The following is a 15,276-nucleotide window of genomic DNA, read 5'->3' as shown; positions in this document are numbered from 1 at the left end:
GGTGCTATCCCTCACAGGCACGTCCTGGATTATGTAGACTTGGTGAAGGTGACATAGCTACATCTGTTAGAAGTCTTGAACTATATATGGTCAAACTCATCACTGGAATGAGTGGATTCTCCTCTTCATGCACTGACTTTTATGTAGCAGGTGTAAAGAAGTAAAGATTGAGAGTGGGGGTGCCGATCTTACAGACCCTGTCTACATACAGATATTTATGAAGATGGCTGTTTCACCCCTCCATTATCAATGTGACCTTGATTTTACAAAACACCTCTGTCCACACGAGAAGAATTAGCTGTCTTCTGCAGACTCTCCTTGTTGAAAAGGCAGTAAAGTATACAGATCATAGACTAACGGCGTACACTTTGCACCCTTTAGCGCACATCTGTCAGCACTCTGTAGAGCCAGACAAGCATGTTTGTGTTGGTTGGGAGAGAGAAAAGCTCATATGTATGAAACATTATTAGCGTACAGAGCACCACCACTTTATGTTATTCTCACCCTCTCATCACTGTTGACTTCCCTTTGATATTACCAGAGGAGCACACTCAGAGATATGATTGATGCTCTAGACATGCACAAGTTTTCCTTCCACTCCTCACAGACAACAATCCCACTCTTACAGTTATCCTACCATCTGCTGCTTCAAGTGAGCTTGATCCAAAACCACAGACGCTGAGGTGGACCAAATAAAACTGGGCACAGAAGATGCCTCCGTTGGTCCATGAAGTGGTCCAGAAATAGTTTAAGTGTAAAGTAGTCATTAGACCAAGCAGTGCTAACAGAACAAACCGATCATCTGCCATTGTTGTTATTGTTTCTTGGTTATTATTAAGCAACAATGGGCACTGGTGAATTTTCAGCCATGGAGGTTGTTGCTTGGTCCACAGAGATAAACAGTAACTGGAGCATAGGTGTCAAACATATAGCCTGTGGGCCAGAACCAGCCTGCCAAAGGGTCCAATCCACCCCTCAAGACGACTAGATTAAGAGGTGCCAGGTTTCAGGAGCAAGTTAAACAATGTGTTGCCTACACCATGTAAAATTCTGCTTTAGAGGCCTTTTCACCCTGACAAGAATACAGTTCTCTGACATAACAATCAAGACTTACTGTGATGAGGTTTAAAGATATTGAACATTGTGCAAAATATTGTCAGCCAGCAGCTTGAGTTCAAAAGAATCTGTATCAGGAAATGTCTGGATAAATGCACATGTAATGATAGTGAGCAGTAGACTGACTGAATGTAGAAAAACTGATGCATACTGTTAGAATTGCACTTATTTTTCTTAAGACATCTTACGCTGATCATTTGTTTGTAAAAGGATAAATGTACAGAATGTACTTGTAATTCTTTACACTAAAAAAGGGAAAATATTGGAGCTGATGGTACTTAAAGGTTATTGTGCGATGGTTTTATTCGTCTGGCCAATCTGAGATCAAAGTGGTGTCCCAAAACAGAATTGAGGTAGTGGAAGTGGTTTCCAACACTTAAAATCTGCCCTAGATTCCAAGGGAGCCCCGACCCATGCTTTCAATGAAGTGGAAGATGATATTTCCCAGAACACCTTGCGAAGTCAGCAACTTCGGCAAGATTTGGAAAACATTTTTACTGTATGATTGGAATGAAGGCTATACAAACAACAGATGGTTGGACTAGCGTAAAGTCATCAGCGACTCGGTTGAACACAGCGTCAAAATATTTAAACAAATCCACTTACCCGAACAAAATAGATCAGAACTAGAAGACAGAGAAGAATAAACATAGCACATGCCAAACACAAGCGCTGGAGCCGGCGTTTTCAAACCTGAATGACTACCGGTACCTTGCGTCGCTACTACGCGTGACGTATGCCTGCACGTCAGTCACGCTGATTTGCATGAAATGGTGTCCCATTTCTTAGGGAAAGATCTCTACCCTAATATTTCTCACTTCCCTCATCAAGTGTTATCTCGCAAACAAGGGCGCTCAATACCAAGTGGAAGATTTAAGGGGTAGAAATGGGAATGGGCCTAAATCGAGCTGTATGTGGCCCATGAACTAAAATAAGTTTGGCACCCCTGAACAAGAAATTTGTGCACCATAGAAGGCGCTTTTCAAAAACATATGTCTCAGTGATCTCCTTTGGCAATCTCTGATTGAACATGGACAAGAGGCCAAAATGTAGAGGAAAATATCCATCATCTGTTTGCATGTAGACATGCCCTGACAGTTACAGTAAAATCTCCTCCAAAAGTTTGTAAGCTCTGTCCTCTATAGGTAAAGATTTCTCCTGGGTTTGTTTTCTTGTGTGATGGTGCATTTCACATTACTACAGCACAGTTCTGACGCAGTTGAGCCACAAAATGCGTCTTAGCAATCTGAAACGTCAATAGTAAACTTTCAGTCTCGGAAGCAGTTTCTCAGAATCAAAGCACAGCAGCCTTTTTTTTTTTTCCTGCATTCACATTGAATCCCAGATATTCATCAGTCATACAGGCAGAGACTTATTGCAGAAAGAAAATATTCAGATTTGGATGACACAGAGGGTGGCTGCTCTCAGTGCTCATGCACAAGACACACATTGACACTGACACATGCACACTCCAGAAAAAAAAAGGCTTTTGTTGTTAGTCTGAGTTCAGTGAGCAGCTGAGGGAGAGCTTCCCTTTTGATTTGTGTAATTGTAATCTTTACAGCTGAAGGACTTTTGGCTACAAAAGGCTCTCTGGAAGAACTCAGGAGCTTTTGTTTTTTTTGGTAACATTTTCGGTGTGCTGCTGAAACTGCAAATGAAACCACTGGTCCACTTTTATTTATAATTTGCTGATATGTCTGTCTGTAAAGTAGGCGTCAACAGGAAGCTTTAGTCAGGATGAATTGCCTGTTGAGTCACAGTTATATGAACTGTAACTTTGCCTTTATCGTATTGAAGTAAGGTTAATTTTGTGATTAAAATCTTGTTTGTTTTGAAGAAACATCCCCCTCAAAAATACGCTGACACTTTTCTGGGAACAGCTGTTGGTAATGTACCATGCATAACTAGTTCAGAATGGGTTTCCAAAATGTTGGCATGTCTCCAGAGGGTTTGTGGGAAAATCACTCACTGGAGTTAAAGCAGACAGGTAGTTGGTGATCAGATAAAAGAACAACAGCTGAAATGCACCGAACACAAGTTAATCCATCAAGATGCCGTGTTAATGGTTACAGAACATCTCACTGAAAGAAAGAGTGACTGAGACTGAATGAGAACTGAGGTTTGCTGCACAGATCATTATCTGCCACACAGCTGCCGCACAGAAAACCCACGCTCCAGCAGTTTCAGAGTCAAGAAGTCAAGTAAGTTGATGAAACTTATTGTACAATAACAAATAAGACAGATAAGAGTACTTGCTAATCAGAGATCAAGTTTGTCTTGCAGCGTGCAATGCCTAGATTTTAGCGATAGCCCGTCTTCCTTGTGGAACCCAAGTTGCAGAATGTGTCGCAGCACGATGTTCTGTCTCCTCTGAACTCTGCCTCACCCTATTATCAGATAGTGAGGCTCTCATCCAGCACTGTCATGCTAAGAGTAACATCTGCAGCCCTAAGGTATGAGCGTGATGCGCTTTGCCGTGGCTTATTTAGTCAAAGCACAGAGAGTGGACAGAATATACAAAGCAGTGGCTGTAGAGTTGTGCTGCATCTGTTTGGTTGATGTCTCTGTTACATATATTAGAAAGCTAGGTAAGTGAATAGTGCTTCAGTATTGATAAATGCACAAAGGCCACATCATTGCAAGGTATAGTTGTATAGTTGGCCTCAACTCACTGCTGCACCTCTGCATCTGGAAATGTGGATGATGGATTGTTGCTCAGGGGCATTTCGTGAAGTGGACAGTTATTGTGTTTTCCAAGAGGTTTGTTTTTAATCCTTGCTGCTCTCCCCTCAGCCCGCATTCATGCATGCGTACTCCCCCTTTCTAATTTTATTTGTTAGACAGTGTAATCAAATGAAAGGTAAGTACTCTTGAGCAAACAACAGTAATTGTTAGTGGGCATTGTATTGAGCCATCCAACATACACTTGAACAAAGAGCAGTTTTTATGTTGTTTGGGACATTCAGGGAATTTGCGTCATTAATTTGATTGTCGGTGTATTTTTCGCACAAACATACATAAAACGACCAGGCATTATTCATACACCTAGCTGTCTGTCCTTGCAATAAATGGGAGCAACAACCCTTTAGTTGTCTGGGGAGAAAAAAAAGCATTACATCATTTTTCACACGTTGAACACACCCCCAGGCCAAAGTGAAATATTTTGGTTTGGTAACTTGTTTCAGGATGAAAAACACCAAAGGAAACAGGCCCAAACCATCCGAGCAATCCCTCTGGCTCTGCCTGACTCTCCGCAGTCGTTTCATCCCTTAAATCAGATGTTCAGCAATAGCAATCAGAGCTCCAGGTTATTTCCTGGAACAGACAGAGAGCTAGCGGGGCAAAACAACACATGTTCCTGAGGACCTCGATTGGTCTGGATCCTCAGCAGACCGACCGATTCACAGCTTAGTGGGAGTCCAGCAGGATATCACAACAGCAGAATATACAAGCCTAATTAGCCTCACACCTTCAAGCCCATTAGTTCCACTCCAGCCCCCACCAAATGGCCGAAGTGATTCCCATCATCGTGCATCAAAGGCAACCAAGCATCCACTCGTATGTGATAAATCTGCTCAAATAAAGCACGAGAGACTTACGGTCATATATCCTCAGGGTGTGACTTTAAAAATCCTCTCATGTTCTGGCTTTTCTTGTTTGAGCATTACAAGCAGTGAGTGCTTTTCCCAGGAAAAGCCTCATTTTGAGTTTAGCTTTGGGGCATTTAGTGATGCTACATCTAAAAATATACAGATGCAATATGAAACAAAGCAGAAAACACATCCGTGACATGAGATGTGAAAATCTGGAGTGTAAGGAAAGGACCTTTGGTGTGATGGTCAGGGAGTAAGATTAAAGGAACGTATGTATATCACCCTCACTGCATTACCTTGAATTCATGAAAGCATGTCTCAACGTTAAATGAGGAATACAAAAACAGAGAAAATTCTTGATGAATTAAAGTTAAAGGGGGACCGTGGTTAACAACAGCAAAACTATATCAGAACATCCATTTACAAATCTACATCAACAAACACTTCTGCATAAACAGTCTCACACATGGATGAGTAGTGTGCCTGGGCGACCCAGTTGAAAGCCTGAGCAGAGTACAGATGCACGCGCTTGCCAAAGCATGCTACATGAATGTGCAAGTGTTTTGAATAGAAGGGTGTTAGTGAAAATGCAAGTGTTTGGGAGATACTGAGCATTTGACTCAATATCGTAACACTTCAATTAAAAGCCCAGTCTCAATTAGAGGCCCGGGGCCCTTTTAGTAGCCCGGTGTGACAACACATTTTAACAATTAAACGCCCGTCTCAGTTAGATGCCTGATCTGATTGCCAAGCAAGTTCTTTAACCCTTTGAAACCTGAGCGAACTGACTTAATTTCTTTAAAAACGTGGGGAAAAGGCAATGAGCAACGAAAAAGACGACCCAGAAAAATCAGCAAGAAATTAGTAAAAAGAGAAAATTAAATGCAAGAAAATAAGTAAAAAATAAATAAATAAATAAATAAAGGTAAAAACAAACAAAGAAGGAAATGGAAAAAGTTCTTAAAAATTATGATAACTCTTGAATTTTTAAATATAATGCAAATAATAATTATAAGTATAATATTTTTCCTAGCTTTTTTCTTATATTCCATATTTAAAAAAAAATAATTATATGTATATTTATTTATCTATTTATTTTTCATTTTCATTTCATTTCTTGCACCAATTAGTTCAGAGTTCAAAGGGTTAAATAGTTGTGAAAGGTGTTAATGTATGAAACTGGGTTGTTGGCTACCCACTTGAACTAACATTAGTTTGCTGCTTCGATTGTGCATACAAATATAACGGTCACCACCAAAGAAGACAGTAATCCATCCAGGGTTACCACCATGGTAAACAAGTCAGAATATGTGTCCATTCCTCAATTACCTGGTAGTCACCTTATTTTCCTTTAGTCCATAAGGGTTCACCAATCAAAAGAATCAAAGTTGTTTTTCGTTAAAATCAATCCAAGTGAATTTTGTTTTAACAAAAACATCAAGTGGTGTTGTGTCAGTATGCCAGGTGCCGTAACCAGCGGGTGCTGTGAAACAGTCCGCCAGAGCTACATCAAAGGAATGATTCATAATGAATATATTATTTGAAGCCTATTTTTTATACAAGAGAAATTCATACTGGTTTATATAAACAATTTGACTGCATTTACCATATTTGCTGAGCAACAGTTATGTGTAAAAGGAATTAAAGGCCTGTCCCATATAGACACCTGTTAAGTCATTTAAGCAAATAATAGCCCAGGCTATTAATGAGAAGTGTTCGCTTTTTTTTAATTCTCTATTCAACGTGGAGGCCTGCGAGAAAAACAAAGTTCTCTACAAATTAAACTTAACATAGTGTGAGTAACAAATGGTCATTATGTGGGGGACATATTCCTGTAAACAGAGCAGGGGCTTTAGTGTGGTGTTAATGGTCAGTCACCTGACTGTAGAGATGCTTCACTTTAAGAGATATTGTTTTCACATGAAAAAAACAAAAAACAAAACTAATGTGGGCTATTCATTTTTGTTGACACTTCACAGATATGTAATGGCCTCTGTGTGTGTGGGGACATAATAACGGGGTCAGAAAGGGTTGAGAAACTCTTTCTTTTTCTGTCTTGCGTTCTCAGCGTCTCTTTCATCACCCTCCTGCAGCACTGAGCGCTGGGTCTGGTTAATCATTGCTCCTACTTGGTGCTAAGTTGCAGAAAGTGGTGCAGGCCGGTTGGTGTGTTGGGAAATGAGTCTCTATATGTGTTTGTGTGACGGGAGCGAGAAAGAGAAGGGGGAAACCCATGGAAAACTGCCCCACACTGGCGTAACACTCATGCCGTAAGCAGGAGCATGTGCTCACCCACATGCATGTCAGCCTCTCATCTGCACCCAGATTCATGCTTAAACATCATGCACTCACAGAATGATGCCTGAGAAGTTTCTCTGGTAAGAACTTGCATTTACAGAACAGATGTTTGATTTAGCAGTGTGATTGACACAATTTGGCTGTTGTTTTTGGTTCGTGACATTTGTGTAAAGCATGAACGGTGTGCTTTTAATGAGCCATAACTGATCCTTGAGTGTTTGAATCAAAGCCAACATCTCATACCAGAGATGCTTCTGTGTTTCAAGCCACTTCTGTTGCTGTGAAAGTCAGAACGTGTAATATGAGTGGTAACTGAGCTGTGACTCCAACATGTCTGATGGTGTTAAGGGCAAAAGAGTCAGTGGTATGATCTCAGCTGGAGCAGCCTTGACCCGATGTCAGACCAGACAAGAGGTCGCCTGATCCCTGAGGCACCCGGGGCAATCAGTCAGTCTGTACTGCAGCTAACGCTAACTGCATCCTGTGGTCATTACACTGAACAGGCCATTTAGAAAGTATGGCTCTTTGATTAAGATATTATCTGAAGTCTGACTTCCAGTAAAGCTTTGTGAAATATAAGGGTGGACATTTACATTGTGACTGGAACCTTGTGGCAGCTAGACTTTAGAAGCTTGTTGACATGTTCAGTCAAAATGTGAGCTAAAAACTCACATGAGCACGTACATTACACACAGTACTGCACATCTGTCATGGTGCATTGTGCTCTTATCTCCTGCCCAAACACCGTAGCCTCAGTAAACAAAAGAAAATCCAAACATGTCAACACGAGCCCATCCTCCTCCCTGCCACGAGACTAGAACAGAATGGAATTTGAAACGTTTTAGCCAAAAATGTTTCCATGGTCAAGGTGTTTTTTGCAGAAACGTTTCAGATTTCGTTCCGTTCTCCCGCTTCGAACCAAATCTCTCTGGGGAGTTTGCGGCCTTTGATCAATACACAGGTGAGTGACCTCTGGCACACGCTGACACACGCTCGATCAAACACTGACAGGCTTTAAGATGAAGGTGGACGGCAGCCAACTGTGAGTCCCCTGAGTGGGTACAGCTCTGCTGAGCCGCAGCTGTCTTATCGATGGGACGAACAGCATTTCCTGGAGGTTTCTGGCTACGTGTAGGATGTTCTGGATAGTCCATCCTGCTGCTTGTACACCTTGCAAACTCAAATTGTGTTGTTATTATGCCCCAGCCTTTTCCTGTTTTGGTCTTCTTGATTTGTGCGGCCAAGTGCAGTCGAGGCAATAAGTGGTGTGTTTGCAATGAGCTTTGATGGATTGTGTGTCTCTGTGTCATGCAGGCAGTGTGGCGAGCGTAGATAAGCCCCCTTATGAGGTGAAAACCCTTCCCCGTCCTGCAGTATCCCCTCCCAGCACCACCAGCAGGAATAAGGGATGTCACAGCTGTTCCTCCTTTCGGCGATGCTGATTGTCTCCTGCAGCATCGAGGTAAGTCCAGAGAGCTTGCACTCTCACAAAGAGGCACATATACATGTCATATTCACACTTTTTCCCATAGGTAAACAGCCTCCATGTAAGTCTGTGAACTTCCATTAGTCACTGACCTTTACAATGTGGAGGTGGATGTTGTTTCTTTAGCGCTGCTGCCTTATGAAACAAGCCAGAGAGTCGTGGTGTGGGAGCCTAAACAAAATGTCTGTCCCTGTTTTTTAATGATAGGAGTGTTATAGTGTACAATAAATCAGCCTGTCCATACATTAGTACAAGTCCCCCATACAGACGACACATCAGGACACAGCATCACCCTGATGGATTATATCCCCATCCTGAGGATGAGTTGTTTACAGCTACTGAAGTGAAACAAATGAATGACAGTGCAGTTATTGCACACATTCTGTCTTCATTGTTTGTGTAAAGCACACATTTTTCTTGCCTACCTGCTTACACTACATCGATAAGTACACGAATAACAGACCCACCTCATGTAACTGGAGTTTTTTGTTGCATGTGCCCCACTGTTTCCTCAGGTGTCTCCTGCTGCTTCTCTGGATAAGCTGAAGGAGAGTTGGAAATTGTACACAGAGGAGTGTAAGCGCAACATCAGCCGAGACCCGCCAAGCACCGGTGAGCTTAGCAGCTTAACATGTAACTCATTTTCAATGGACAAAAGTGCAGTAACTAATCATCTTCTCCATTTGATATTGCAAACCTGCTAGCATACAGTTGCTTATTTACACATCCAGCAGATATGGTGCAACATATAAACATTTATTTGGAGTTCAATCAGGACAGACTTGTTCTGAGAGAAAAGAATAATTATTTAAAAGTGCACATAAGTAAGAGAAATGAGAAAAGTCTTCAGTGATTTGACCCCATTGTGATGTCATCTATTCCAGGAGGGTGGTAAGGACGTGGTAGATTAGGGATCTCCCCCTATGGAGTTTAGATGCTGGTGGTGGTAATGGTGGTGATTAGATGAGATATGAAGAGGAGTGGGCTTTTGTCCTGAGCCCTGGAAAAGGTGACTGGAGGCGATTCCACCTGAAATGACAGCTGACAGGAGCAGAGAGGAGATCAGATTTAAAGTTTGGCAGCAGCATGAATGGCTGAAGGAGACTGTAGCAAAGTTTAATTGGCTAACCGGAGGAGGGAGCACCCATAGTCAGCTGATTGGTGGAAGTGGTGGGAGTGGGATAGAGAGAGAATTGTGAATGGATAAAGCATAAAGAAAGTCTTAGTCATTTGTGTTCTTTGCGATCTGGTCTCACAGAGATACTTAAAAATTTCGATGATCTTTTAACACCATTAGCATGACACGGTGGTGGAACGTATTGTGTTGAAACAACATGTCAGCACCACAGAAACAGTGCCAGTTGAAAGTCAATTAGGATTCTTTGTCCTGGTGGAGACATGAATTCCCTGGTTCAACACTGTCACGCAATGGGCGGTGGTTAATGCAGAATTTTCCTAAAAAACAATGTGCAGTAATCCCTCTCATTCATCACTTATGACCCAGTGTTTGGCAGTGTATTTTTCTGCAGAGACTCTGGCCTCTTTCTCTATTTTCTTATTTTCTGTCATTAGATCTGTACCCCTACAGCACTCAGGTGAGGACAGGGCTTTATAAAAGGTGCCAGACCATTAAGAGCAAGCATCCAAGAGACAGAAAATGCCAAACAAGAGCGACTCTCTTTCACTTTAGCTGGCGAGCTTGTTAGCAAACAGTTATTGACAATCCTGTATAGCATACTTCTAGTGTTACGACCCCATAGGTATTCAAGAGAGAAGTTAGGTGGGGACATGCAGGGACATTTTGGGCAGGTGCTCAAGCTGATAAAAAGGGCACACATTTGCGAGCAAGGAAAAACTGTGCGCTTAAAGTTTTATGTGTTAGAAGTTTCTATAAGCACCTGAAAGGCTCTTGAGGACTATGTACAGACAGAACATTTGTGCACAGTAATGAGAAGGTGTCTGTCTGGCTTACATATGAGCTCTCTCAAGGTCTGTACTAGATGTACCTTGCAGCTGCCACACCTACACATTCCCTCTCTACATTCATCAATAACAGGCGACAACAGAGAACAATGCCACACTGTGAACACTTTAGTGGTCTATACAATAACCACTCAACAAGTCTCAACAAAATTAAAAAATAATAATGCAACAAACCAGCCAATCTACACTCCAAATGCCTATGTTCAGCTGCAACAATCAGGCCAATTGTGTTCTCCTCCTTGTCATCACTCTATTCTCCACTCCTTTCTCTTTGCTCTCCTCTTCTCTATACATTCTCCTCCTCTCCCCATTTTCTTCTCCTTCTGTAATCAGTCACGTGCTAATTCTTAAAATTACCTTCTAGATAAGCTTTGAATATTCTAAAAGAATTGCAGAGAACAGACACATGCAGGCTGCAGCTCTCCTCTTCTCATCTGTTCCTTTGCATCTTTGTGCAATCTGGACATGTTTGTCCAGCACATGAAATTAGTTTAAATGAATTACCAGAGCTGCAGTGTAGGAGATGTTAACATTATTTTGAGTTGAGTTTTGGTTTATAGAGACATATGGAAGTGGGAAACCAAATTAGGCATCTGTCTTTGCCCGTTTCAGGCATTTGGTGACCCTGAATCTGCGAGAGAGTTGGAGCGAGACAGTGTGATTTTACAGCAAGCTATCTTACTTGTTGTTACGCAAAATGGTGGGTTGTTGCCTATGTTAGGCTGGCTGTATTGAGATGTTTTAAAAGTGTTTTAATATTTCATACTAGTAAGAACAATGCAGACACTTGCAAACATTATCGTTACCAGGTTGTCCATAAAGGGAGGAACTGTGGTAGCTGTGACAACAAGGGAAGTTGAAAAGGGAGGTCAAGGGGCTACACTCACATGGGTGTCCAGCACGTGCATACAACATGATTCAAAGTGAGAATTGATGGTGTGGGCCAAATTTAAAAACTAAATTGTAAAATTATTAAAAGAAAAAGGGCACTTATCAAGTCAGAGGCCAATGTTAGGGTTTAAACACTGGACTTTCATTCTGTAGACCGCTGTTCAGGTTCGCCATTGACTTCTAACTCAACCTACTTTTGGTCTTTACATAGTTACATCATGTTACGTGACATCCTTACATCCTGTACGTAACAGAAGTAGTTATTTTAATCAAGAGTACAATATTACCTGGACTGCTTTCTTTCTCTGCAACATTTCCAGACTCCGCCCATCACTGTCCCAGTCCAGCGCTGAAGGCTTGGTCCATACATTTGTCACATCACGTATTGACTACTGTTAGGCGGTATTCTCTGGCCTTCCCACCAAACTCATTAACAGGCTTCAAATCATTCAAAACCCTGCTGCCCGGATCGTCACCCCGCACCAAATCTTTTGACCACATCACGCCCATTCTCGTCCAACTACACTGGCTCCCTGTTCAGTACAAAAACCTTCTGCTCACCTTCAAAGCCCTCCACCACCTAGCTCCCACCTATCTCTCTGGCCTCCTCCAGGAGTACACCCCCTCCCGCTCCTTGTGCTCTTCCTCTGCTGCTCTCCTGATCATCCCCACTTCATGTCTCAGCACCATGGGTGCCAGGGCTTTCAGCTGCACTGCCCCCAGGCTCTGGAACTCCCTACCTCCACACATTCGACAGTCTGACAGCATAACATCCTTGAAATCCCATCTCAAATCCCACCTGTTATTGACTGTACCCTCTGCAATTAATAAAGATTGTAGGCATTAAAGTTTTTATCTAGAGAAACATTGAAGGGCAGCATTATGATGCGCTATGAATCCTAAATCATCTCCGCTGCCCTGACAACATTCCTTAGACGTTAGATATACAAGAGATATTTTTCATATATATAATTTGAATTCACATGAGAGAGAAATTCAGCATTCACCCTCACCTTGTGGTGCAGTGGCAACTACCTAATGCAGTAGAGCTGGTAATGATTAGGTCACACTGTCACTAGACTGTGGAGCGGCAGCAATATCCGCTCCCTGCTCAAACCATTGTATAATCACTCTGCTTGCAGCCGCTCACAGTTTTCTATTTGCTGCACCACACTCTCTGCTCTCTGGATTCAGTTCGCTCCATCAGCAGCATTTAACTGCACGGAGAATGCTGCCCTTCAGGTACATTATAGTCTGTTAGCTTGTGGACTAGAGGTGAGGAACACAGACGCTCCAACTTTGAAAAAAAAAAAAAGGCTGCTTCCCACAATGCGCACAAAATCACACCACTCTGTGGCACTCATACACCCGTCCTGTCACCCCCATGAGTGTAACAGCAAATTAGCAGGCGTAGAGGAGATGGGACTTTTAACACCTGAACATCCTGTCCATACACTAACAGCCAGCGCTGTTTACATCCTCTGTTGAGAAGATGAAAGGTGTGGTGTAAGCAGAAAGAAGTCATCGATGGACTCTGAAGTCAAGATGAAAGACCATGAGGTGTACAGACGCCATAATGGCTACCAGCAGCCATCACGTCAAAGACATGCTACTGTATTCAATGCCTCAGACCACTCCAGGCTATAGATACAGACAAAAATATAGTGTGTGAGGGCCGTTGTTGTATGAAAAAACAACCCATATTAATTTTTTTTCTTTCATCTCCAGGCCTCATGTGCCAGAGGGAATTTGACTTGTATGCCTGTTGGCCTGATGGACTCCCCAACACCACTGTCAGTGTGCCATGTCCGTGGTATCTGCCATGGTACCATAAAGGTAAGAGACACTTGGGTCAGCAGATACACACTGTATGGCCGTTATTTTGCTGACAGCTGTGTGTGATGACTGAAGCCTCCTGTAAATCACAGAGACCACGTGTGTGTGTGTGTGTGTCTGTGTGTGTGTGTTAAGTTAAACATGGCATGGTGTATCAGGACTGTGATGCAAACGGCCAGTGGGCAACTACGAAGAATACCAGCGAGTGTGACTCTAATGATACAGGTCAGGTAAGAAATAGCTCTTGTTATTCTTCACAGAAACAAAGAAGCGTTTAAAGAGCACATATGAGATGTTCCTGTTAAATCTGACATAGGAAATACATCTAAACATGTCTGTCTGTGTTTTAATATGCAGCAGTACTATGGCCACATTCGGATCATGTACACAGTGGGCTATTCCTTATCACTGGTGGCTTTGGTGTTGGCGCTTGGCATCCTCATATTCTTTAGGTAATAATGATTTTTTGTTGAAATCTTTTCTAAGAAGTATAAGATAACAATTCCAGTAGATTCTGACATAGCTAGAAAGGGAAAACTTACATTTAAATTGATAAATTGCAGCAGGAATTTGTACTAAAACGCAGAAATGTGTTAGCATTTTTTTCACTTCTGGTGCCCTCATCTCGAAGTTAACATGTTTTTTAAATTGCTTTTTGATTAGATGCCTGAAATGAGGTCTGTGGAAATTAGATGACAGTATGTCATCACATCTAATGCAGTTTTAGAGCCTCCTTGTGGTGGTGACGTTGAAGTCATGTGACTATGGTGAAGTTTGTTTGCAGCATAATGTTAGTTTTTTTACATCTTCAAAAATCAGAACAGTGGTGTTCAGTTGTGAAGATGAGAGTAGCATCAATCTCCCCATCTGCCTCATAGAAAGAATGTGACTAACCATATTTCCCCAAATGTCAAACTACTCCTGTAATCAGAAAGCTATATTGTAGTTTATTATTGCGGTGGAAAAGGGACTGACCATTGTTGCCTCTCATTCATAAGAAAACTGCACTGCATGAGGAACAACATCCACATGAACCTGTTTGCCTCCTTCATCCTGCGAGCGCTGTCCATCCTCATCAAAGATGCTCTGTTGGAGGCCAACACACCGTTGCGGGACCTTGGCAGAGACCAGGAGCAGGGATTTCCCCAGGCGTCCTTTCCTCCAGTGGAGCTGCTGGTCAACAACGAGGTCAGTGGTGATCTGTAGCTGAACAACAAAGGGAGTCATTTGTTTTTCTCTTTTTGCTACGGGAAGAGTTATGTGTCTATTTCGGGAAGAAAGAGAGAGAGTTTTGAAATTTTAAAAAGCAAAATATAACATTTAACCTCCCTCCTCACTGCAGCAATTGTTATAAAGTGAAAAATTTGGGACAGCGCCAAACAGAATAGAACTAGAAAAAGCTGCTTAAAACTGCTTTTGTGTCTTTAATAATTTAATTATCTGCAGTCTATGGTATACCTTATGAATAATGCACATAATAATAGAACATAAAAACATCAAACTGCATGAGAGCTATCAAAGATTGTACAAAGAATAGTAGCAGGGTATGTGATGCTACCATTATGATTTGTATAACAGTACAATGAAACTCTATTGTGAGGGGTAATGGTAACCACAGAGATAATTGTAGCCGCTAATTATTCATATAAGGGGCCAGGGTCAGCCATGTGATTTGATGTGTAGAGTACTTGTGTTTGTTTGGGAGGTCACAGCTGGATGTGGCTGAGGTTAAAGTTGCTGCTGTTGGAAAATCTCGTGGCTGCTGGCACATAGCCTGAATCCTGGCGGCAGAAGGAGCTCCCATCTGCTGCGGCGCTGCTCTCACCATCCACATCACTAAATGACGCTCAGCATCAGATAGCTACGATATTTCATCATGTGTGTAATAAACCTCTTTGCCATCTCGCAGATGGTGGTGAGCTGCCGCATCGCCATGGTGATGATGCAGTACAGTATCATGGCCAACAGCTACTGGCTGCTGGTGGAAGGCATCTACCTCCACAACCTCCTGGTCATCACTGTGTTTACAGAGAGGAACTACTTCAAAATCTACCTGTGCATTGGCTGGGG

At 42.2% G+C, this 15,276-nt stretch overlaps 1 protein-coding gene across 2 annotated transcripts in view; it reads left to right on the top strand.

Moving 5' to 3' along the window:
- gcgra (glucagon receptor a) overlaps positions 1-15,276 on the top strand; it is a 67,718-nt gene that overhangs the window by 41,135 nt on the left and 11,307 nt on the right. The window contains exons 1-8 of one of the 2 annotated variants that reach the window (XM_033645406.2): positions 6,959-7,090; positions 8,325-8,472; positions 9,012-9,108; positions 13,099-13,206; positions 13,342-13,436; positions 13,564-13,658; positions 14,205-14,394; positions 15,116-15,275. In XM_033645406.2, the coding sequence (XP_033501297.1) occupies positions 8,419-8,472; positions 9,012-9,108; positions 13,099-13,206; positions 13,342-13,436; positions 13,564-13,658; positions 14,205-14,394; positions 15,116-15,275 (799 nt within the window). In that variant the 5' untranslated portion in view covers positions 6,959-7,090; positions 8,325-8,418. Of the gene's footprint in view, positions 1-6,958; positions 7,091-8,324; positions 8,473-9,011; positions 9,109-13,098; positions 13,207-13,341; positions 13,437-13,563; positions 13,659-14,204; positions 14,395-15,115; position 15,276 lie in introns of those variants that run through there. The other variant, XM_033645404.2, reaches the window with a different exon arrangement.

The sequence above is a fragment of the Epinephelus lanceolatus genome, chromosome 18 (assembly GCF_041903045.1).
Source record: "Epinephelus lanceolatus isolate andai-2023 chromosome 18, ASM4190304v1, whole genome shotgun sequence".
Classification (NCBI taxonomy): domain Eukaryota; kingdom Metazoa; phylum Chordata; class Actinopteri; order Perciformes; family Serranidae; genus Epinephelus; species Epinephelus lanceolatus.
The sequence above is the reverse complement of the archived record's forward strand: the minus strand, read 5'-3'. Positions and strand labels throughout refer to the sequence as shown.